This window comes from Lissotriton vulgaris, chromosome 10 (genome assembly GCF_964263255.1).
Source record: "Lissotriton vulgaris chromosome 10, aLisVul1.2, whole genome shotgun sequence".
Taxonomy (NCBI): domain Eukaryota; kingdom Metazoa; phylum Chordata; class Amphibia; order Caudata; family Salamandridae; genus Lissotriton; species Lissotriton vulgaris.
In genome coordinates this window covers 169,988,571-170,013,741 of record NC_141698.1, presented here as the reverse complement: position 1 = coordinate 170,013,741, position 25,171 = coordinate 169,988,571, and the positions used below count along the sequence as shown (strand labels likewise).

Below are 25,171 nucleotides of genomic sequence, written 5' to 3'. Positions count from 1 at the left end.
TGCATTGCTTTTAAGAAATCGCAAATTTGCGATTTCTTAAAAGCAATCGCATTTTTAGAAATCGCAAAAATGTTGCAATTTCTCAAAATGCATGATGCATTCCAAAAAGGGATTTTGGAATCGCAAACGGCCGTTTTTAAGGAATCGCACCGTTTGCGACTCCAAAAACCCTTGATGCATGTGGGCCAGAGTACCTTCTTAGTAGAATCCTGTTCTGTCCTTCTTAGTAGATTTCAGACTTCTGAAAAGATCACTCCCACAGATAGTCACTTCTCTGATGAGCCCCGCGTTGGCCGCGCCATTTGAAGAATCATAATCTTCATTCTCAGGGGTGTCACTAATAGAATAAAGAACTTGGCACAGAAGCTGGAATAAAAAGACATCTTTATTATGTGAGGCTATGTCACACAGAAGCATTAGCAACTGAATGAGGCAGTCTGAAGAATACAGAAAACAGAGGCCTTATATATGTTTAGGGTTACAAACTTCAGCATAAAAGTAAGGGTCAGTCCTAGCTTTTGCAAGCATGCAAAATGCCTAACATGGACATGCAAGATCAGCCAAACATTGGCCAATAGGAAAACACTCAAAACAAGGCATCATGTAACCAGAACATCCCCCTTGAGTCGTGTCTTTGCCCGATCCCATAAGTCAATCGATGACAGCACCTATAGGTCAATCAGTAATGGCAGAACATGTTTGCGTGCTTCAAAGGGAAGGTTTGTGGAATAGGAAAACACAGGGAGAGAATAGCGAAGACCAAAAGATAAGATACAGCACAAGAAGAATACTAAAGGCTAACAGATAGTTGATACAGGGATTAGGTGGTCCAGACAAGAATTAGTTTAGGCCAGCTGGTGTCTGAGATGAGTTTCAGGACAAGGACAGCGGGGGTTTTCAACACATTGCAGTCCAAAAGGGCAGAGACACTTCGTGAATCATGCAGCCTGTGTAAAGGCAACACAAAATGGAGTCTGAATGTAAAATGGAGTCAAAATTAAAGAACCTCACCTCCAATTTTACACCAGCACTAGAGGTGAGCCGGGCGCCACCGCAACTAACGGGGCGCCCTTGCTGCTCTCCTGAGAGATGCGCTCCAGTCTACTCTGCCCCGGGGCTTGCCTGACCCGAAATGGCGGCGCCTTAGTGACATCGGTGCAAATGACTCCCCGGACAGACTTTCAAGCTCGCGATCGGCTGCTGCCAAAGCATAGCCTGCAGAGCTCTCCTCCTGTGCCCATCCAGCGTTGGCGTTGCTGAGGCTCCTTCATTTGGCCCCAGATGATGTGGGACGGCTTTGTGGCGTGTTCTCCCCTGCTCCCAGGACTGCCTCCCATTCTGCGAACAGCTGTCTTGGCGCCCGTGGTCTTTCTTCCCCGACCCCTGGTCTCCGGATCAAACTCCTCTGCCCCAGCTCCTCATGTACGATGAGGCTGTGACTTTGCTGCATTTCTCCCCCCAGACTTGCTGGCTATGGCAGCACTCTCAGACCTGGACTTTCAGACCTGGACCTCTGTGTTCCCCGCCATTTTCGTTTTATGACTCACTTCTTCTTCTACCTTTCTCCTCCGCCATTTTAGCGATCGCTGACCTCCCCCCTCTGTTCTAGCGACCTTTCTATTGTCTCTCCTGCTGCCTCTGACACACTCCTTGCTGTCTTACTCGTCACTATCTGCTTCCCTCTCTGGTTTGTCTCACTTTCCTGCCCTTCTCTGTCCCTCCTTTCGTGCTGTGACTGCATCCCCCTCCAACCCCACTTAATGGAACTCTGCTTTTCTGTATATAGAAATAACTCTAATCACTAGTATATGCAGTAGACCTTTGTACTCTCTACCATTCGTATGTGACTCTTAGAGTATATCCATTTGTATCCCTTCCCTATGTATATAGAGATAACTCTAATCACTAGTATATGCAGTATTATTATTATTATTACATTTCTTATATAGCGCCAGAATCGACCCCCGAAGGGGCATCTCCGCGCTTGCCTTGGGAACCCGTCCTGGTTTTTCCCTGTGAGATAGCCCCTACAGGGCATCCCCAAGGTGAAAGCCAGGCATCCCGCCGCGGGGGACAGTTGTGAAGATTAAGCAAGCTTAATGCCCAGAGTTGCAGAGTGTGAACCCATGATTAGGTCAGGCACCGAAGTGAGAATTATCGGGTCCGTGGACATTTGAGCTCAACACCGTGCCGCGTCGGGAATCGAACCCTGGTCCCGGGTCTGACCTCTGCCTGCTCTAACCAGTGAGCCACACTTCTCCACAGTAGACCTTTGTACTCTCTACCATTCCTATGTGACTCTTAGAGTATATCCATTCGTATCGCTTCCCTATGTATATAGAGATAACTCTAATCACTAGTATAAACAGTAGACCTTTGTACGCTCTACCATTCCTATGTGACTCTTAGAGTATATCCAGTCATATCCCTTCCCTATGTATATAGAGATATCTCTAATCACTAGTATATGCAGTAGACTATTGTGCTCTCTACCATTCCTATGTGACTCTTAGAGTATATCCATTTGTATACCTTCCCTATGTATATAGAGATAACTCTAATCAATAGTATATGCGGTTGACCTTTGTACCACCCACCATTCCTATGTGACTCTTAGAGTATATCCAGTCATATCCCTTCCCTATGTATATAGAGATAAGTCTAATCACTAGTATTTGCAGTAGACCTTTGTACTATCTACCATTCCTATGTGACTCTTAGAGTATATCCATTTGTATCTCCTCCTTGTGTGACTTTACATCTTGTACATTTGCAATTTTTTCTGTTTGTATCCTTTATGTAACACATGTAATCCTAAGTCCTTATGTTTCTCAACTGGTTCTTATGTAGAGCGCTCTGACACCTTTGGGTAAAGTTCGCGCTATATAAAATCGCATAAATAAATAAATAAAGCTGGCCCTGAATATGAGGACTTGCTTTAGAATTTGGGACAAGAGAATGGGGTATGACCGAAATTAGAGACACCGAACACCACCTCTCTGACTCACCACTTCTGCTGGGCACTGACGTCTGCAGGGTGAAAACAGTATCTAAAAGGGAATAAGTGATAGTCCTGCATCTAACTGTAACAGTGAAACTATCTCCCTTAGCAGCATCTGTGTATAACAAACTTGTGCACAGATGTCAAACTTATAACTGAAAACACAACTGCTCCAATGCATTTCGGGCATGGCCCTTTCTCGAGGAGCTCTGTTGGTGAAAATAATACACTTGAAATACGCTTTTAAACACAATGATTCCTCACATAATATCCATTTTGCATTAACTTGTAGTGAGTGTCAGATTATGTTGAGTATACATTTGCATTTCAACCAAAATGAATGCCATGGCTGTTTTCTCAAAGTGCAAGTCAAAAAATAAAAGGAAAAACATACCGGGTTTTTCTTTGGCGAGATGTAAAAACGGTCAGAGTTTGGTACTGTAAAAAAAACGGGCAGGAGTGTTAGAATAGTGACCTAACACGATGGTAGGTCAGCAGAGAAAATGCGGGCTAGCTGTCAAACAAACTTACTTCATAACGAAGCTGAAGCCGTCTTGAAGATTGGCAATCTCGGGGGAGCAAGGTGAAGGGTTTCTCCTCGTACAAGGCTATGTGCGCACGTGTGGGAGTTTAAACTTGACCAGGACCCGGAAGTGATCAGAATGTCGGAAAAAATAGAAAACGGACTAAACCTAGGTGCGGAAAAATCTGGCGGCCTTTTATGTCTGGGCTGAGTTACGTGCTACTAACAGTCACAAAATATACACATAAGTAACCAACATTTCAAAGAAGTGTTTACAAAAAAATACGCAGTTAAATTAACAACATGAAGCAAACCGCTTAAATTGCAATGTGTCAATTGTCATAATGAACTTTACAGGTAGCAACTAAGTTCAATACGGTTATTGAGACCGAAGGGTTTCAAAGATTGAAGGCGATAAATCCAGATCGTTTCGCGTTGCAACAGAGTTTTGTTGTTGTCGCTTCCTTCTTTTTTTTCCACCAACTCAAGTACCATGAATTTAAGTTGGGCAATGTTAGGTCTTAGTTCATCAAAGTGCATTGCTATGCTTGAACGTTCGTTTTTAGTCCGAATATTTGACTTGTGCTCATTGAGTCGTATTTAAATTTTTCTCTCAGTTTTCCGTGCCAACTTATCCCCAGGCAGGGGAACACTAGGCAGCAGGTCAGCTCCGGAAGGCTAGAGCACATTTTGCGACTCGCAATTGAGCGCAACTTGAGAATCGCAATTTGGAATGATTGTTCATCTGGCCCGTAACTCTAGAATGACGTGTCTGGAATCAGTGTCTCTGTGACGTGGAGGCACCTTCATTCAACGTTAGGACAATAAGTCATCCTTAAGCATGAGTGCTAGGTCTGTGTTCATATGTGTAAACATAACCTTCATGCCTAACATGGGACACACTCATATGTTTATTTCGCCATTGGTAGATTTGGCAAGTATGTGGCGCTAAGCACTGTCTCACACTGCACCGCTGCATTCCTTGTTGGGCATGGCCCATCAGTGTTTCATTTGTAACTGAATAAGTACTGGGGAACAATGTTTTGCTGAGAAGCCAGTGCAATTGCACATCAGCATTCCGAATACCACAGATCCGAAGACTTAAATCCACCTCATGCCTCTTAAATCCACCATCAGACAGTCCCTTCCATTTTATCTCACTCCTGTAAATTCCTGCTTACTCCTTTTGTCACAGCTTTTTCTCTTACCCCTTCTTTCCTACTTGTGTTTTATTCATTTTTGGCCAGATGTATCAAGATACCCTTTTGCGTATCTCAAATAGCGATTTTTAAGGAATCGCTATTTGAGAATTGCAAAATGGTATGTATATAGAAATTCTCTATTTTTTAGCGATTTCTTAAAATTCTTTAATTGCGATTAGCAAATTGCTAATCGCAATTAAGGAATATTTTCCCATTCATTTCTATGGGCCAAGAGGCCCATAGGAAGGAATGGGAAATTATTCTCAATTTGCGATTCACAATTTGCTAATTGCAAATTGAGAATAATTTCAAGGGTGCAAGGGTGTCTTAAGGACAACCTGCTGCATCCCTGAAATTGACATGTTTGCGCATATGGCGTACATACATGCCCTAAGGGCATGTATGAGAGTCACATGCCACCTTTACAAATTGCAAAAAGTGCATTTGTAAAAGAATTCGCAAATTACCACCAACTACAAGTTGGTGGTAATTTACGATTTCTTAGTGTGAATTCACAATACTTTCTTGTTTCTTACATACCATTTAAGGAATCGCCTTTTGCGATTTCTTAAATGGTAGCGCAAACGTAAGGAATCGCACGTTTTGCGATTCCTTATTTTTGCGATGTGATTTTTTTCATACATCGCATTTCCCGTTTTTTTGTCGCAAAAGCTGCTATTTTGCGATTCGCTGCGTTTGCGCCCAAAAAACGCTTGATACATCTGCCCATTTATTCCTTCTGTTGCTCTGGATCAAAGTCAGATGACGGAAAATAAGTGTCTGTCTCTGAAAAGGAGTGCCAGTGGGCTTCATCCACAGCCACTGCCCAAATTAACTGCTAGGGTCCATAGTATTTGAATCGCCACAGCTGCCATGTGCAGCCATGCAGCCCTGCTGCCACCCACAGGGGCTGACTGGAGGCTACTGGGGGCAATGGAACCTTACGGATACCAAACCCCAGCCCCCAGGGATTTTTCCATTGTCACATGTGGCCATTTCATCCTTGGTAGTAATGGGGCACAGGGAAAGCAAGCACGGCCGGACTTGAAAGCAAAACCGGCCCTGGCAAACTGCTCGGCTGGCCCCCAGGGTTGAAGGAGGTGCGGCCGAGCTGTTTGCAAGGGCCGGTTTCGGCTGATTTTGTTACACGGGCGGCTGAAGTTGCAGGCCCCTGGTAATAAAAATGGCCCCCAGTTGGCCCAAAAGTCGACCCCACCCTGGCGGCAAACCGGAGAAATGCCAGGTGCCCGCTACGGCCAATGCGGTCTTGAAAGCCAGGAGCAATGCAGCTGGGGCCCAGGCCCCAAATGGCTGTGCAGCTATGGATCATGGAATGATTCGAATGTAAATAAACAAAGCAGAATGGTTAAGAAGATATGCAGGAGTGCAAGGTTTTTACCCCATAAAAAAAGTGTTGTAGTGGATCAGACAAGTTCCTTCCATAAGCCCTCAGATGCCATTAGTTCAGTGTGTGATTTGTTTACAAAAAAAGTGCAACAATTGTAGTTGGTGACATTTCAGAGTGGTGGGGAGTAAAAGGTAGGGCTGAGGTTTACGTAGCGAGCGAGAGTGAAGCGAGCAAGCCCGACTGACATTAGAATGGTTCAGGCTGGGCTCTCCCCCCGAGAAAACTTTGAAGAAAGCAGTGGAAATTGGTGCATTATAAAGCACTTTTTAATAGAGAATATAGGGCCTGATGTACGACCATTCACTTTAGCGAATCGTAAATTGCGCTGAATTGTGACTTGCAATATGCAATTCGCTCAGCACTGTTTGTGATTCCCAATGGGGTTGCAAATTGCATGCCTCATCAATATTCATGAGGCTGTCGCAATTGTTGACCCCATTGGGAATGGCAAGCACTCACTTGGATGGTGGCCTGCTGGGGTCAGCAGACCACCATGTCTGATGCATTCAAAAAAGTAAAATGAAACTTTTTCCTAGAAACACTGCCTGCTCTTGAAAAATATTTTAGCACACACTCGCAAAGGGGAAGGGGTCCCCTGGGGACCCTTTCCTGTTTATGAGTGGTTTACCACTTATTTGAAGTAGGCGGTAAACTGTGAGTGTTTTGCAAACGCAATTGAGGTCTCAAATCAATAGTACATGGCATTGACATTCACTATTAGGAAGGGATGACCCTTCCTAATAGCGAGAGTCGCAAACGCTTTTTTGTGTTTGTACCTGCCCGGATTCCTTTTTTGCGGTCGCAAATGGGCCAAACTTCCATTTGCGACCGCAAAAAACGGTTGTACAACTGGCCATAGTGAGAAAGTGTGGTTTATGAAGCAATTGTGAATATGTAGTCTTGAAATATTTAAAGACATGAAAAACTACCCTATATTTTACTGCATTAAATATGTTCAACATGTTACTGTAGTGTGCAAGCTGCACAGAGCGACAAGTAAGGGTTTTAACTATCTTACATGCATACACAGCTGTCGCTGCAGTGCATCTAGTTGATAACATTGAAAGATCTTCATGCCATTTACATTGATGATCTCATAGGATGAGTGGTAATTGCAAAATTAAAATGGAAATGGAAATCATGTTCTTGCCACCTTTCCATGTTTCTATTATCCCTCACCTTTCTCCAACATTGTCTGCCTTGACCTATATTTTACAGATTCTGTCTCATGCTGTTTTCTCTGTACCTGTCCTTTTCTCATCTAGACTCTCTTCATGTAGATTTCACTTACCACCTACTCTCTAACTGTAAGTGCCAAGAATTAAAGAAGGAGTATTACCATTTGATGTAAAATAGAGAGAAAAAGAAACCCGTCTGGTGAGTGTTTTGCACAATGTGAAACCAGAAAACCTTGAATAAATCCCGAATTACACGCAATTAAAATTGTGTGATCCTGAGCAAATATGTAAATTCATCGATCCTCGTGTTTTTTCATGATCACATATGAAATCTCATTCAAATATGTGAGTTCAGTCTGGAAGCAGGTCCCAGTGCCAGCTCCCCCTTGCTGCTGAGTGCCTCGTTTCCTTTCATTGCTGTTTATACATTGTATCTGTCACCACTTAACTTGTTTAGCCACTTTTCTTCACCGCAACAGTGTATTTTCTGTAACTGAACTTTGTTCTACCACTTTTAATGCTAACAGCGTTTTCTGCTGTAAACGTAACTTGTTTAGCCTTTGATTGACTGTACTGCTCATACCTTTTACCTCTGTATATAAATCTGCTTTTGTTTCCCTTTGTTTGCACTAGCCTGATAGTTTTTCCTGCTGCTCTCCCGTCGCTGCCCACTTTTGCCGCCGTTTTTTGCCTGCGATTCCTGCCTCTAGTTAAGTCCTGTCCACTCACCAGGACCTACTTAATAGAAGCAGCAGAACAGCCACGCTGCCAGCGTGCTAAAATCAAGCCAATCAGTGCGTTCCCATGACTGGACCTTGCCCAGTACCAGGAACCTTGGCTCTCCCTCCTCCCATTGCTACACTGCCACCGAACCCTAAGCCCTGGACCTTGGAACCTGAAAAACCATCTGCTGACACACTACACCATGATCCACTGGAGGACCTTTCTCCTGCCAGCACTGCCATTTCACCTGCAAAGCCAGAGCTTCCTCTCGTACGGCAACCCCGGCCACACCAACCACAATCACCCCAGAACATCTACACTGCTTTCGGCTCAATGCACGGACTCTCTGCAAACATGCCACCAAAATCTGGGACACCATCACCTTCCTCACCCCTGACACCATCATCCTCACTGAAACCTGGCTCAACCCACATCTTCACTTGACATTGCCTATACATCACCCAACAGCTACAAGATAACACACAAGGCCATATCAACAAACATGGACATGGAAGCAATCAGCGATCAAGGACCAGCTCAACTTCCAACTGCACACCGATGGAAAAACCACCTTCAGAGGCACTCTTGCCTACAGACATTCTTGATTTCATCGCCCCACTCACCAGTGACTCCAAGCACTAAATCTTACTTGGAGACCTCAATTTCCACCTTGATTACTCGCACTGTACCAACACCACCAACCTCCTTGAAAGCATGATCACCCTCGTCCTCACTCAATTAGTCACCAGCCCCATCCACATCGCAGGACACACACTTGACTCCACCTTCATGGCAAGCAACAGAGCCAAGCACAGTTACATCACTGAACTCACCTGGAAAGACCATGCCATTGTCCACCTCGCCATCACTGGCCCTCCAAAACCACTGCCAGACCTCCAGCATCCCTCCCTGAAGCTGAAGCACAGGCTGAGAAAGCCAATGGACCAACACGCTCAACTTCTCCCACCCGAACACCTCTATCAACCTAGGACAGGCTGTCAAGAACTTCTACGCCTGGATCACCGAATGAGCTGACAGAGTGAGCCTCATCAATCCCACAAAACCTAAGAGACCCTCCAAACAGTCCAGCTGGGACACCACGGAACTAAGATATACAAAATGCAGCTGCAAGCAACTAAAAAGAACATGGCACACTACCAAGTATGCTGACTGAACCTCCTACAATAGTTCGCTCAACCAATACCACCAACTCCTGATGAGAATTAAATGGTACACACTTGCCACCCGCATGGAGTCCAGCTCCAACCACAGCAAAGAGCTATGCAACATCGTCAGGAAGTTCTCCCACCCCTCAGCCTCCAAACACATAATCACACCCTTCCAGGAACTCTGTGACAGCCTGCGGAGTTCTTCTGCAACATGATCACCAACATCTACCAAAACTTTGAGCCCCAACACCACTGCCGCCGACATCCTCAGCCTCATCGCCCCAACAGATGCAAGGCCCGACCATCTGCTAACCACCATAGATCAGCTCACCACTCAAAGCACCACAGCCATCATGAACTCTGTCTGCTCAGGAGCACCTATGGACTCATGCCCCACCACATTTTCATTCTGGGAAATCAGAAAATCAGCTCCAAACTCAGCACCATTTTCCACACATCCAGTACCATGGCCATCGTCCTTGATGAATGGAAACACGCTGCAGTCAAACCCTTTCTCAAGAAACCGTCCGCTGACCCCAGCAGACTTAAGAATTTCTGGCCTACCTCACCGCTCCTCTTTCTCTCCAAGATCCTCAAAAAAGCCATCAACCACCAACTCACGAAACACCTGGAAAACAGCAACTTTGTGGGTATCTCCTAGTCTGGATTCTGTGCCAGTCACAGCACCAACACCGCCATATTGCTGCCACCAAGGACATTACAGTCATCCTTGACTGAGGAGAAAAGCAAGCCCTGATCCTCTTTGACCTCTCAGCAGCGTTCAACACCTTATCCCACCACACCCATATCAAGAGGTTCTACTACATCAGAGTTCAAGGACTGCCTCCTTCCTCACTGGAAGAACTCAGAGAATCAGGATTCCTCCCTTCACCTCCGAACACAAGAACATCATCTGCAGGATCCCGCTAGGCTCTCCCCTCTGCCCCACTCTGTTCAACAGTTACATGACCCCTCTGGCCAACACCAATACAAAACATGGACTGTACATTATATCCTATGCCAACGACACCCACCTCATTCTCTCCATATGAAAAGAGCCTGCCACTATGAGGGCTAACTTCCACAGGTGCATGAAGAGTATCTCCCCCTGGATGAAAGACAACTGCCTATAACTCAACACTGACAAAACTGAAGTACTCATCTTTGGGAACAAAACTTTCCCATGTAATGACTCCTGGTAGCTACCTGAGTAAGGATCTTCACCCACGTCAGCAGAGCATGCCGCAATCTCCATTATCCTGGACAGCCCGCCTGCTTCCTCATCCTTTGCCTACAGCACAGGATTTTCAAATGTCTCCTGCTTAACACAAGGCAAACCACCACAAAACTCCTAATCACCAGTAGGCTGGATCATGGCAACACACTCTACACAGGACCACTTCACACCTCCGGAAGAAACTACATATAATACAGAATTCCACAGCCAGACTTATCCTTGACCTCGTGAAATGGGCCCACATAACCACCCTCCTCAGAAAACTCAACTGGCTCCCCATTCAGAAGAGTTGTTACTTCAAGATGCTGATCCACACTTACAAGGCCCTGCACAACCAATGACCAGCAAACATCAACCACCGCCTGATCTTCTACCAACCCAGCAGACACCTGTGCCCCACCTCCCTTCACCTCACCACACTCCTTGGATACGCCGAAGCTTCAGCTGAGGTAATTTCTTCTCCTACCTGGCAGCCAGATCCTGGAACAACCGCTCTCTTCACCTACGGACCTCTCCCTCTCTGATGAAACTCAGGGAAGGACTCAAGACGTGGCTGTTTAAATGAGCCTCCACAGCAGGATCCTCAGCGCCTGAATACCCTCACGGGTGATTAGCCACGATATACAAATCCGGTTTGATTGTTTGGTTGAGGATATACATTGTACAAAAACCTCTCTGTTGCAGTTGCCCAGCCTATGGAGCTGGCAGCCCCTGTTCCTTTTGCACGTAAAAGACAGAACTAATGTGCAGCATGTTCAGCATTTAAGATAGCCTTTTAGCCGAACTTCACAGATCTAACTACAAACAGAAGGCCCCAAATCTGCATATCTGTGGGATGACCTTTTCCTTCCATCATTCGAAGTCATAAATCATAGTATATCCATCCATTGTACAAAGTAATCTCTGATGCTCCTAGTTACATTTATGGGTCAAGCCTAGAAGACCTGTTGTATAGTCTTCTGTTGGCTTTTGGAAGGGAAACATCCATTGAAACGCAGTCATTACAATGACCTACTTTTACAACACAACTTTTACAACGCAACTGCCTTTACATTGCATGCCATTACAAATCATGCCATTACAATGCTTGTCACTACAACACATGCCATTACAACGCACACCATCACATCACATTCCATTTCAACGCATTATAAGGTAAGTAATTGAGATGTTTTTAGTATTAGGGTGGGTATGGGTTTTGGGGTAATGGGAATAGTACATTTTACCCCTACACTATCCAACACTTTCCCTACTGTTGCACTCACTGGAGTGGGACTAGTAATTTTCACCCCTGCACTATCCAACACGTACCCTACTGTTGCACTCACTGGAGTAGGAATAGTCATTTGTACTGCTACCCTATCCAACACTAACGCTCCTGTTGCCCTAAAAGTATTATGCGTTGTAATGGTATGCATTGTAATGATATGCATTGTAATGGAATGTGCTGTAATGGTAGTTTTTAAAAATGCTTTGCAATGGCATGTGTTGTCAAATCATGCAATGTAATGGTAGTTGCGATGTAAAGACTGCGTTGTAAAAGCATGCATTGTAATTGCATGTGTTGTGACGTCATATATTCCTTTTGGAACACCCACCGATTGCCATTGGTTGTTATCTGTGACATTAAAAAATGCTGGCTTGTTATTGGTGTTGGTCTCTCCTTTCTCTGTCTGTTCCCACCCCATGGCACTTTCACTATTGGTTTATTTTGGTCGGCCGCAATGCTCCTTCACTGTGTGCAATGGTCCCTCCTCCCATATTGGCATTGCAGCCTTAGTATTCTTAGTGTCCATATCCGGCAAATAGCTGGCCCGAACACAAAGCAAGCAACAGAAACAAAAGTGACCCTTGAAGCTCCTTTTATATGAGGGCTCAGCAGAGTGCTCTCAGGTGTCTCCGTGCAATAATCAGGGTTCAGTTGTCCCCTCCGATCCCTGTGCCCTGGTGCCACTGCATCTGCTGCACCAACTGAACTATGCCCCCTGCATCTGAGCCCTTTGCTACGTAGCTTATTCCCTAAAAAAGGGTTAAACCTCAAATATGACTTTCACAGCAGCCAGAATCTGCACTGCTCTCTTTGGAAAGCGCTGAGTCTTTGGACAGAATTAACTATGCATTCTTGAGAACAAGCTCTTTTGCCAGAGCGACAGGTCCCGGCTGCAGTCTGTCGAGGACCAACCCCATCACTTCACCTCGTTGCCCCTCTGGACCGCTTGACCATCTGACATGGAAAGACTATGTCTTGAAATGACTGCAAGCTGAAGTGATCAGATGCACACACCCATCCAGCCTCTCATACTTCGATCATCTACTCATCCATCCATCAATCTCTTCACAAATGTGCACATTCATCCATGTGCTCACACATTCATCTATTTATCCCTCGTGCATCCATCAACTCTGTGGTCGACACAAGCCCATTCCCTCACTCATCATGCATCCACCTATCTAGCTAGAGACCTGTGCGCTTACATACCTTCTTGAACTAGTCACTCAGTGACTGACAAACTCATCCACTCATTATCCCATCTATCCATCACCATAACATAACATGTGCATTTGTAAAGCGCACAATTACCTGTAGGTGTCTTGGCGCTGAATAACAGATATTTTTTATTGTTGCCCAACTCAATGGTACTCATTTAATCGACCTCAGATGGATGAAAGGCTGAGTGGACCCACCGGGATTTGAACCTGTGACCATGAGGTCGAACACAGGTCCCTGCAGTGGCTGCTTTAGTCCACTGAGCCACCAGACACATACATGTATCAACCCTCACTCAGCCTTCCACTCACTCACTATTATTTAGATTATATTATCAGCGTTTTCATTGATTTATTGACTACCTGTAAACTGCATGATCATGAACTGACTGAGTGGTTGGTCTGTTTACTGAGGAACTCGTATGATTTCTAGTTTAGGGAAGACATAAGGCGGCAGTAAGTTTTGTTTTCACCCATGTGGTGTCGGGACATGCTACTGTTCGAGTCACTGGTTCCTGTGACATTCACATTTGAGGATGAGAGGGAAATACTTTTATAATAATTTGGGTTCCTTTGTCCTCCAATGTTGAATGCGTGGTATGAGGCATTATGATAATACTTATTTGAAAATCAAGAGGGATTTATTCAATATCCTCCACAGACTCACAAACGGGCTCAGGCTTGTTTCAGTCACTAGGGGTCATTGGGCTGCAGGCAGGCCACCTCCTGTGACTTGTGAGTTCCAGGTATGTGTTGCACTCTACTCAGGTGGCCTGCTCTCTCCCTCTGTGTTGAACAGATCTCTGTACCTAAAGGTGGGTGTAGGTAGCATAAAGCTGGAGGCTAAACTCGCCCCAGGCTTCTCAAGGAAGGCAACAGCTCCTCTGCACTTTATTTACTCCCCCCAGGGGTGTACAATTTTACTTTATATTAGCCGCCAAACAACCCCATGGTGTACAATTTTAATGGGGGCTGCATCTGATTATTTGACAGAGCACCTACACAGTGATACATTTATAGCCACAGAAATTAATGTGCGATATGCTGCATCACTAATTACTTATAAGGTTCCAAAGGCGAGACCGATTGCATTGCAAATGCTTGTTTAGAGTGTGAGAATGAATGGCCACTATGAGGCGTGGTAGGAGCACTGTATGAAGCTCTGCAGAAGCCTACACACTACAGGTATGAAACCTCCAATAAGAGAACAAGCCGTATCAAAAGCAGTAAAAGCATAATAACATATAATCTACCACAGAAAAATAAACTCTGAAAATCCCAGAACTTATTGATAAACTGGGTCCAAACTGGAATGGCGTGGTGAGCAAAAAAACGATGGATTTAGGCCCAGATCTCTGTACTGGGGTGAATTGATGACATTGTTCTGCATTCTGTCCATCAATTGTTCTTTTTACACTTATCGATAAACTACTTTTCGTCCTCGTCGTTCTCACAGCCGCTCTTCATAATTTGATATATGCGAGCCCTACCGTACCTTACATTCTTATGATTAGTTTATGTTACTTACTTCACCTATCCCTCATTTCTATACAAGTACCTATTTTCTGTGTAAAGCGCTCTGCCAAACAACAATGGATTTTGATAGCTCTATGTAAAAAAACAGTTTAATAAATATCCAACAAGTGAGCTCGAAAAACAAACAAGCAACCATGCAGATGCTTAAATGAGAGGTACGTGGGTGCACTGGGAAGGGAACGATGCCAGCTCAGAATTTTCTAGTTCTGTACGTGATTCAGTGCAAGTTAGCTAGAAGCAGTGCTTAATTTGAGCTGGTGCTTTCTGGTGCTCAGCACCTGCTCTTAATTGGTTTCTGGTGCTCGGAACCAACACCTAATTGTTCTAAGTGTGGTGTTGACAGTCTGCCACATGGTGGTGCTGTCATCTAATTTAGAGATAAGCAGAACAACGGTTGTTTAGGAATATAATATACATTAAAATAGTACTAATTCCTGCCTTCCCAGCCATTCCTTTATCTTTGGGGACCTGGAATAATCTGAACTGTCACTTTTATATGAGAGAGAGATGGTTAGTAGTTGTTTTGGCAGCAATGACAAGGCCGATGTGTGGTGCAAGCTGCAGTATCCTCCTGGTCAGATCCCTGCCACTTAATATTTTACAAAATAAGCACTGCCTAGAAGAATATGTGTTTTACTCCGCTGCGACTTAATCGTCATTTTCCAGATGTAAGAAATACTTACGGAAAAATGCTTTGGTTAGTTATGTCGAAGGGTGTGCTGCACACTGCAAAAACACAGATGAGGCCTGCAAACTCCTTGCCACAGGTAACAGCAGCACATATCTCAGGGACTTCACCGGGGGAAAGATACTTCGAATTAAGCCCTATCCAGAGGGGACCGGAAATGTGTGCAGTATGAGGCAAGTACACATGGGAAGTGACAACACAAGAAACAGATTTAGGCCTTGGGCTTAGGCCTATTGGAGCATCTGAACTAGGGCCCATATTAGGCCTCCAGCTTCATCCCCAACCCCATGTGCTCCTTTGGTGTGCTTAAGTGATCAAAATGCCCAAATATAGCAAGAACCTACTGGCCAGTAAAAGGCAAAACCATCCCCACAAGGGTTTTAAATAAAAACAAATGTAAAATGCAGCTCTCCTTTCTGGGAACAAAACTCAAAATGTGTAAAAAGCAGGCGCAGGCCACTCAGGTAAGAGCGGCGGGGCCGGGTGAGGAGGGGGGGATTTCGACGGACGATGACGAGGGAAAATTATTTATTTATTTCATTTTCCCTCGTCATCCTCCACCGAAATCCCCCCTTCTGACCTCACCCCCACCTCCTCCCCCCAACCCCCCCCCCCAGCCAGCCACACTGCTCTTACCTGCATAGGCTGCGGCTGAAAAGCAACCACCATCTAGACAAACTGCCATCTCCCTCATCCCTTTTCCTGGGAGTAACTCAAATGTGAAAACAATAGACCCCTCTTCTGAATTTCAAACAGGAATGATTGTAAACTGTGTCCCATACAATAGAGTTATAAAATTTGAGCATCCGAATGCACTGTGGCCCCCACCCCTTCCACAAATAAATGTGATCTCTGTAAACCGCAGGTTCCCCTCTGACCTCTCCTGGGGAGTGACAGCAAGGCTTAGGAACGTGCTACTCGCCTTCAGGAACCTCTTATGGATTTTGGGGGCCCTGGGCCAAGAGTATTTCAGGGGCCCCTGTTCGGGACAGCTTTGAATTTATGATCCAATTTCAGCTTTTTCATGCCCTTTTTGGCCAGGTCACTGACACTGCAGAGGCACACTGGTCCAAATTCTAAATGTGTTTCTATCTAATACTCAGGGTGTTTTCAAAACTGTAACATAGCAGCAGCTCACTAATATTATTTCATATCTCTGCAACAGACTGCCATTTCTCATAGTTGAGGTGCTGTTTAGATCTAAAAGGAACTTTTTATGGACGTTGCACGGTGTTGAAAGCTAAACATTATTTATCTGCAAAATATAGGTAATTGACTCTCACAGATCACTCGTATTAAAAATAAATTAAAGCAAAATGAAACTTAAAACAATCTGGGGCAGATTTACCAGCCCGTTGCGCCTCATTTACGCCGCCGTTGCGTCACTTTTGTACAAGATTTCACTCAGTCACTTTTAGGCCCATGCCGCGTCAAAACCCTGCGCCTGCCTGAAGGTGTAAGGATTGACGCAGCATTAACTAGATAGGGCCCCAGAGCATTGCTGCAGCTGGAGCTGCGTCGCGCTTGCGACGTAACTCCAGCAATGCGTCACTTTTACGGCACAGATGGGTCACGCATCCCCGCCGTTTTTGCCCCATGGTGCGCCGCATTGTAAATGCAGTGCATCCATAATGGCGGAGCTGTGGCGCAGAATAACTGGCGCATCCCTGCTGATTTGCAGGGATGCGATAGTTATTGTAAATATGCCCCTTTATCTTTAAGAACCATTGGAGGTCATCAGCGCAGGACTATGTGAAAACATAGCCCATCTATCAGGGGGCCCGCAGAAAGAATGGGGCCCTGGGCCAGAGCCCACATTGTCCAATGCCTTAAAACTGCTCTGCTTGCGTTAGTGGTGAGCGCTAAAATAACATGTGCTGGGGAGCAAGACTGTGTTGACGCAGGAACACATTGAGGCACCATAGAAAATAGGATTAAAAGCAGGTTTACCCAGATGCCCTGTCCCAATAGAGTAGGCCGCACACATTTTAACTTGCCTAAAGATAGGCTCATTTATGCAAGAGAGAATTTATCCAATTCCCAGGTTTTAGTGGCCATTCAATAGCACTGTCTGTGCCAAAATGTTCGATTAATGTCAATATAGATGGAATAGTGAACTGCAGCAATGTTTTCCAAAATTACGATTATTGCCCTAATCAGGGGCATAACACGAAGATTTTGTAATTCACCCAGCAGTGTTGGGTGATGGTAGCTGGGAGGAAGGCTTCGGAAAGTTACTAGTTCTGGAGTGGGTATGAGGTCTTGTGGAGGCTGGGACGGTAAGGTAACCCCATCCTTTCCCAACTCTTCATAGTGGGGTGTGGCAGTGACCCTGAGGCATACTGATCCCTCCCTATGACGACTTGGAAAAGGGTGGGCTGTGGAGGCATTAATAATTGGCATACAGCCACACCACAGGGTCATCTGTGGGCTGATGTTTTACTGCCTCTGTAAAAAGGGCCCACAGAAACATTTGGTCTTCCCAGGTGGCGGCCCCTCCACTAATGCGGAGGAGCGTTGCCCCACTGTTGCCGCACTGCTCTTAGAGCAGTGAAAAAAGGAAAAATAAAATGATAATAAATGAACATTATTATCATCTTATTTTTGGTTGCTGCGGGGCTGGGTTCGGGCAGGGCTGGTGCATCAGGGAGGAGGAGTGGACCATGCTCACGAAGTGTACATGACTGCTTGGCCGGCCAAGCAGCCATACGCACTTTCCATAGTCAACACCAGGCTCTAATGGACAGCCAGGTAGGGAATATGCAGCGACTCCTTGTCCCGATCTAAGCGCTGATACACAGCGCTCAAACCAAACACAACGCTGCTTTGTGGTTGGCTCAGGGGAGTCTGTGTCCCCGGGCGCTTCCTGCAGCTTCTTCCGGACTCAGGAAGAGTAGAGAAGTGAAGGAGAGATGCAGCCGGCGGAAAAGGTAATCTCCTTTTAAAAAATATGTATATTTTCAACCCCTCTCCTATCGTCCCCCTTCCTGCCCCTGTCACCTTTATTCTCTACTAGCGGATACTGTTCCCCTGTCCCCGCTAAGACCACTGTAAAGTGTTGCCAGTATCATGGGCACTCCCCTGACATGCTTTTAAACTGAGGCTGGGAACAAGTGTTATTCTGGCCCTGAGGGCATTCTCATCTCTGCCCCTGGCTCGTGGGTCTTGCCCGGCCCAGAAGCAGTGTCAGGGAGAGGGCGGGAGTGTCCAGGGGCCACGCGGGAGTGCCATCTCGCCTAAGCCTTCCTTTAGTAGCAGCATCAGCTGTATCCTTTTCTTGACCCCCCTTCCCCTGTCAGGTCATACCCTAAGGGTATAATGAGATAGGGTTAGAAAGGGAAGTTACCAGGTGCTTCTACCTCGGTTTTATAGGCTTTAGTGGAGGGGTTGGGGAGTGGTTGCATAGGTCGCTGTGAGGCCACCTTCCCAAGAGTAAAAAAGAAACATAGCATGTATCATTATGGTCTCAGAACTGCTGACTATGGAAGTGGGAAAGTCAGTTCGAGTTGTGGTGTCAGCTCAACAGTAATTCTGGCAAATCACTTAATCTACCTTCCTAAAATAAAAATGAATTTGATGCTGTACAATGCTGCTGGTGCTCATGGTAATTGTTCCAATGACTTTGGACCGAGTTCATATTACGTAAAACTACAAAAAAGAGTACCATTTGGAAATGTGGGATACATTTTTTGGGAGTGCCCAGGCTTAATTGTGATCCCAATCTGACCCTGGCTACTATGCGTCATCCGGGGCAGGACCTCAAAGGCCCCAGATAAAGGCAGGCCATGGAAGCAGTGAATTAACCCCTTGGGCCTCCACCATGCCTTGGACATGCGCACTAGTGCATGTGTCAGCAAAGGTGCCTGCCTGGCCACCTGCCCCTCGCATAACGCAAAGGTCAGTGTAAAATGCCAACACTGAGGGCAAGCACCGGTCTACAGTGGGTGTCCGCCAAGTGCGTTTTCCTGCTTTATGTGCCATCCATATTGGTAAATAAATCATTACAATAGACAGTGCATAATGTGATTATTTTATTACCAATGTGGATGGTACATACATAGCTGCCAAGTTTCCAGTTTATGAGTGGCATTTCCCAGTTTTCTGAGGGCTTATGTGTGACATTTCAATGTATTATGTGTGACACTTTTTTCGTTGCCTTTTTCTTTAACACAAAGTAGAAATGTCACAAATTAGCCTTTTCCCCCAGGAATATTATGGTTGTTTTAAATGTCAGTAGGAATTTGAAGATAAAAATTACGTTATGGTGCACTCTTGCAGACTCAAGATTATCTGTATTATTCTGCAATGCTCCCGTAATCTTCACCTCCCTTACTCTTTGAAACATACATTTTACAGATGACACGTAGTGTCCTATCTTCCGGTAAAGCAGTTTCAGAAGGAGAAAAGATTGACGAAAAAGAATGTTGGGGCAGATTTACAAAGTCTGGCGCATCCCTGAAAATCAGCAGGGATGCAACGGAAAACTTGCGACATGCAAAACTACCCGTGCGCCACCACGGATGCGCCGCATTTATAATGCGACACCCTGTGGTGAACGTATAATCAGTTGCATGTCGCATCTGCCACCGTAAGGTTGGCGCAGTGCTAGAGTCGTGTCGCGGGCTCGACGCAACTCCAGCACTGTTGCAACCCGGCCTATCTCTAATATGCTGCGTCATGCCTTATGCCTGCATCAAGCAATTGCGCAAGGTTTTGACTCAGCTGCGACAGAAAAGTGACTACGTGAAATCTTGTAGATTTTACTCAGGCACTTTTCCGAGGCTTTCCTGTGACGGACCGCCCACACTGCAACAGTAACCCTACATTATACCTGACGCAGGTATAATATGGTGTAGGGGTTTACGGGGGATGCGTCACGTAAATCCGTCACAGCATGGTGCTTGCTTTACGCCGCTGCTGCGTCACAGGAGTGACGCAGGGGCGGCACAAATGTGTTGTAAGTGCCTTGTAAATCTGCCCCAAAGTGTCCAGAATGTTTGACTTTTAAATTTGCTTATAAACACCATTGTGACATGGAAATATTTGTAAATCCAAATAACTTTTGTGTATCTCGTAACGATCCTCGCAATGTACATAGAGCAGGAAAATTGGGATGCTAGAGCACCCCGCCCAAGTAAGCTGCCACCCCACAGTGCAATGCCTTACTTCTAAGCGGCACTTCACATTCCCCTTTCCTGCAGCAGCACGATTACCATGACACAGAAACCTGTTCCCACATGAGTGTGCACTTGATTTATTGCACATGCCGTTACGAGCTACCCCACAATATTAGGAAAGAGACTCCAGTTGAAATATGGAGCTTTCAAGCAGACCCACTTTCAGGATTTTGGGCAAGGAATGCCTTGAAGAAGCACAGGTGGTCAATGATGGTGCATGGGGTTTGGGCAAAAGGAGTTTTGAAAATCTGCTCTTTTAGGGCCATATGTATCATACTACCGTTTAGCGAATTCCAAATAGCGAATTTTAAGGAATCGCTATTTGGAATTCGCAAAACGGTATGTATGTACAAAATCGCTATTAAATAGCGATTCTTTACCATTCCTAATTTGCGATTAGCAAATTGCTAATCGCAAATTACCCATTCATTTCCATGGGCCAGGAGGCCCATAGGAATGAAGGTGCAATTTGCGATTAGCAATTAGCTAATCGCAAATTAGGAATTTCTTCAAGGGTGCAGGGGTGTCTCAAGAACACCCTGCTGCACCCCTGAAAAAGACATTTGGGGGCATATGGCGCACATACATGCCCTAAGGGCATGTATGGGCGTCACATGCCACCTTTTGTTTTTTGGAAAAAAGCTTTTTGAAAAGAATTCGCAAATTACCACCAACTAGAAGTTGGTGGTAATTTGCGAATCCTTAATGGCATTTTTTGAATATTTTTTGTTTGATACATTGCATTTAAGGAATCGCTAAATTTGCGATTCCTTAAGTGCAATCGCAAAATAAGGAATTGCAAATTTTGCTATTCCTTATTTTGCATCAAACATGTTTGGTACATACCATTTGTCAAATTAGCATTCGCAAAGGCCGAAATTAGCAGAATTTCGGCCTTTGCGAATGCTAATTAGCTTGATACATATGGCCCATAGATACTGACACTTTTGTAATGTCTAAGAAACAAAGGCATCACATCTTTAGTAAAACTGGGTCCATTTGCCATGTCTAGTGGCTGATGCATACTCTGTGGAGAAGTACAGAGCACAGGTCATGGGTGTAAATGCTGCTCCATCTTCAATGTCCACTGGGCACAGTTGCAAGCTGGGCCCACTAGGACGTGTAAGCAGGGTACTAGGCATAGGGCATGGAGATAGATCATGCTTTATTCCTACCAGGAACATCCATCTTTGGAGATTACTGAAGTCAAGGGCGTTTCGGCTCAAGAGCATGGCTGAATTGCACTAGCGTTTAATTCAGAGGGTGTTTAAACTAACCCTGGGCGTAGTTCGTGTAGTAGCGCTACGCGTAGCTACGTGAAGTGCACTTTGCACTACGCGAGCTGCGTAGTGCACTGTGCAAAATGCTGTTTGCACTGATTGCACAGTGTTGGATGCTTGTCCGCACTGTGCAATCAGTGCAAACCGCATCTTGCACAGTGCAAGCAGTCGTTTTCTGCCGCTCGAGTAGATTTGTACTCTAGCTGCAGCTTTCTCAAAGCGAGCTGATAGTTTCTCATTGCGAGCTGTTGTGCGCTTACGCGACCACTCGCAATGAGAAACCTGACCTCCCCTTGTTGAGAATCTCGCCAGGAGGATTATTTTCCACGCTCGCGATCGGTAACTTGATGTTGCTGATCGCAATCGAGGAAAAAGTCTTGCCGGGGATGTCATTTTGCTCGCTCGTGGTCGCCAACTTGACATTGAGGACCGCAAACAAGCAAAAAATGACCGCTATGCTACGCTATGCGTGTTTGCTCTGTGCTACGTGCAATTCGCGTAGTGCGAAGTAGAGCAAACTTTGCAAACTACGCGAGCATAGCATAGAACTTCGCCCAGGGTTAGTTTAAACACACTTTTCTTAGGACCTACATAGTTATAAGACTGCTGCATGGATGTTCAGTGCCCCTCTGGAGGTCAGCACCCTGGGCGTGGGCCCAGTTTGCACATGTTAATGGCCAGCCCTGCTCCCACCCCATTGACGATTCAATAGATCGCGGGGTCAGGGAGCTTATTAAATAAACTTAATTCAGTGCAGAACGCTAGGGGACACCTCACACCTCTGGGGCCCAGTGCTGGTGCTCAAGCTGCACCATTGGCAGCTACGCCCCAGTCCTGTTAGAGTTATGGTGATTTGGAAAGTGCTCTATGGATGATTAAACTTCCAATATTCTCTTTATTCACAGACAAACGAAACCCACGCCACCTACACAAACATGATATTTTTGGCGATGAGATCAGATCAGATAATAACAAGAGACAGGGAACTTAACATAAGTTACTCCTGCACCTATCCACTCGATATGAAGCTCAGTCTTCTAACAGCACTGAAGCCCATGTCAAGGTAAGTGGTCATTTGTAAATCCTCTCAAAACCTGTGTTTATGTCCTAAAGCCTGTCGCGACTGGAATACTGGGTAGTTATTTTGATGAAAGCACGGTATCAAAAACTGATTTAAGCTTTCCTTCTATAGCTAAAAGCTCACACTGAAAAATGTGCCCTCACAGAAAGGAGCTCCTTCACATATTTATGTCACGAGTCACGACTTAGGTTACAGGTTAAAAAATTGTGTAACTATGCCTCATAGAATTTGCAGAACTTAACGCGATCAAATTCTCTATTTAGACCTGATCACTTTTAGGCTGCTAAACCTATTTTCGGTGCAAACTCCTGGTTCAGTGTAAAATTGAATTATTACTGTACACAAAAATCAGGTGTTTGCATTTATGAATTGGGGAAGCGGAAACCTGACGCTAATCATGGGTGCTTCTGCACCTGCAAAATGTGGGACAGTCGTGATATGGCCTCTAATCACTGCAGAAATGGAGGCCAATTTTAGTGTAAAGATTTTTTTTAAATATATTTTATTTAGTTTTTATGCCTCAAAGCTTACGAAAACATCATACCAAAAGACGTATTGAAGCACTACAGTCAGACACGGCCACTGCAGGTAAGAGCGATGGGACAGAGGGGCCAGCTGAGGGGTATTTCGAGAGACAACCATGCGGGAAAATGTATTATTTATTTAAATTTTCCCATGTGGTCGTCTCTCGAAATCCCCCCAGCAGGCCCCACCGCTCTTACCTGCAGCGGTCACGGCTGACTATAGCGTGAGCACCAATTCGGCTGAACTACATGTGCATTTAAAGACTGGGGGCCAGATCTGCCTAGTGCTTGCATTCCCCCTTGTCATGCATGGAAACGCAAGGGCAACGCAAACCCTGACGTATGATGAACTATGCCACCTAGAGCCTCCTTGGAATAACGCAAGCCAGCCCACGTTGCTAATGAAGAACGTAGGAATAATTGACAGTAGAAATGAATGAGAGAAGGAAGGACATTAAACTTGAGGGGCATATTACCAAGGGCCTTATCGCTGCTTTAACGGGAATTTTTCCCGCTAAAGCGGCGATAATTTTATCGCCCTATTACCTAGCTGTCGCTAACACCAGTTAGCGACAGCTAGTAGGAGATAGTGATCATCTTGGGGCCCACTTTGCATGTCAGCGATATTTATCGCTAATGACATGCAAAGTGGGCATGCCAAGATGTTAGCAACTGTAAACAGTCGCTAACATTGCTATCTCCTATTACCTACAAAGGCGTACTTTTGGAAATATGTGCGCTAAGCGCGAATATCTCCAAAAGCTAACGCCTGCCCAGAGCAGTTCTTAGCCATGTTATCCAACAGTAGGTGGATAACATGGCTAAGAGCATTAGCTCAGTAATGCATGAATATCGCTGACTTTTCAGCGATATTCATGCATTTCGGCCGATTTTTATCGCTTTTGAGATAAACCTTGATAATAGCAAGGTTTATCTGCGATAAAAATCTGCGGAGCTCGGCGATAATATTATTGCTGCTAACCGTGTTAAGCGATAATTATCGCTTAATCTTGGTAATATGCCCCTGAATTCTTTACATGCACTGGAAAACCACCATCCCATGATTATGTAAAGAGCACAAAAGAATAAAGGCTGCTAAACCCAGATTTATGCATTTTATAAACAATATTCACCAACTTTTGCAACAAATAGAAACTGAAAGCAAGAAAGCCTACTCCTACCCCATGGGTTCTTAGACATTTAGAGTTACACAATTTGTTTCACAAGTTTACCACTGCATTGCACATATTTGCAATGTTTAAGCAGAGTGGGATTACACGATTTCCCCGGAATAAAACAATACACAATAATGTCCTGAAGCAAGAATTATAGTCCAGGACTACAGGCTTCAACATTTTCGGTTCATTGTACATTGTAACATTTCTCACTTGAACTTCAACGCGTCAGCACCACCAGCAGTGAGCATGTCTCTTCAATGTAAGGCAATAAGCTAAAAAACACAGTCTGACCCAAAATTCTAAACCAAGTTCTGATGCATTTGACATTTCACATCAAGTAGATGTTCCTCAGTAAGACTAGTTCACCTTTTTTCTGGTTCTCATGTGTTATTATTCAGTTTTCTATAAAGTATCTTGTTAATAATTAAGCAATTATCTATCATGTCACTCTTTTGCAATGTATAATGATGCTGTCAAGCAATTTCTTTCCTTAAAAAAAATATCAAATATCTAATAATTGTGTGTGGTAGGTAAATGCACGAATTACTAACTGATTTGTATTCATATTTTCAGCCACTCTTTATCAAAACTTGTTTAAATGCATTCTTTTTATTTTGCTGAGCGTGGTACCTAGCCCCCTCTAGTTTTAAAGACACTAGCACCATGTCCTAAGTATTTCCTTTCTAATACAAAGGACATGATCCTCATATCTTTTTACAATGGCTTTGAAAACTACCGAAACGTGCACGAAGAAATGTTCCCACATTCTATTCCTCGTG

The 25,171-nt window shown here is 44.9% G+C and overlaps 1 protein-coding gene across 1 annotated transcript in view; it reads left to right on the top strand.

Annotated features, from left to right (window-relative positions):
- Positions 1-25,171, top strand: part of UMOD (uromodulin) — a 260,131-nt gene that overhangs the window by 135,311 nt on the left and 99,649 nt on the right. The window contains exon 12 of the mRNA XM_086939738.1: positions 22,515-22,672. Within this exon, the coding sequence (XP_086795864.1) occupies positions 22,515-22,672 (158 nt within the window). The remainder of the gene's footprint in view (positions 1-22,514; positions 22,673-25,171) is intronic.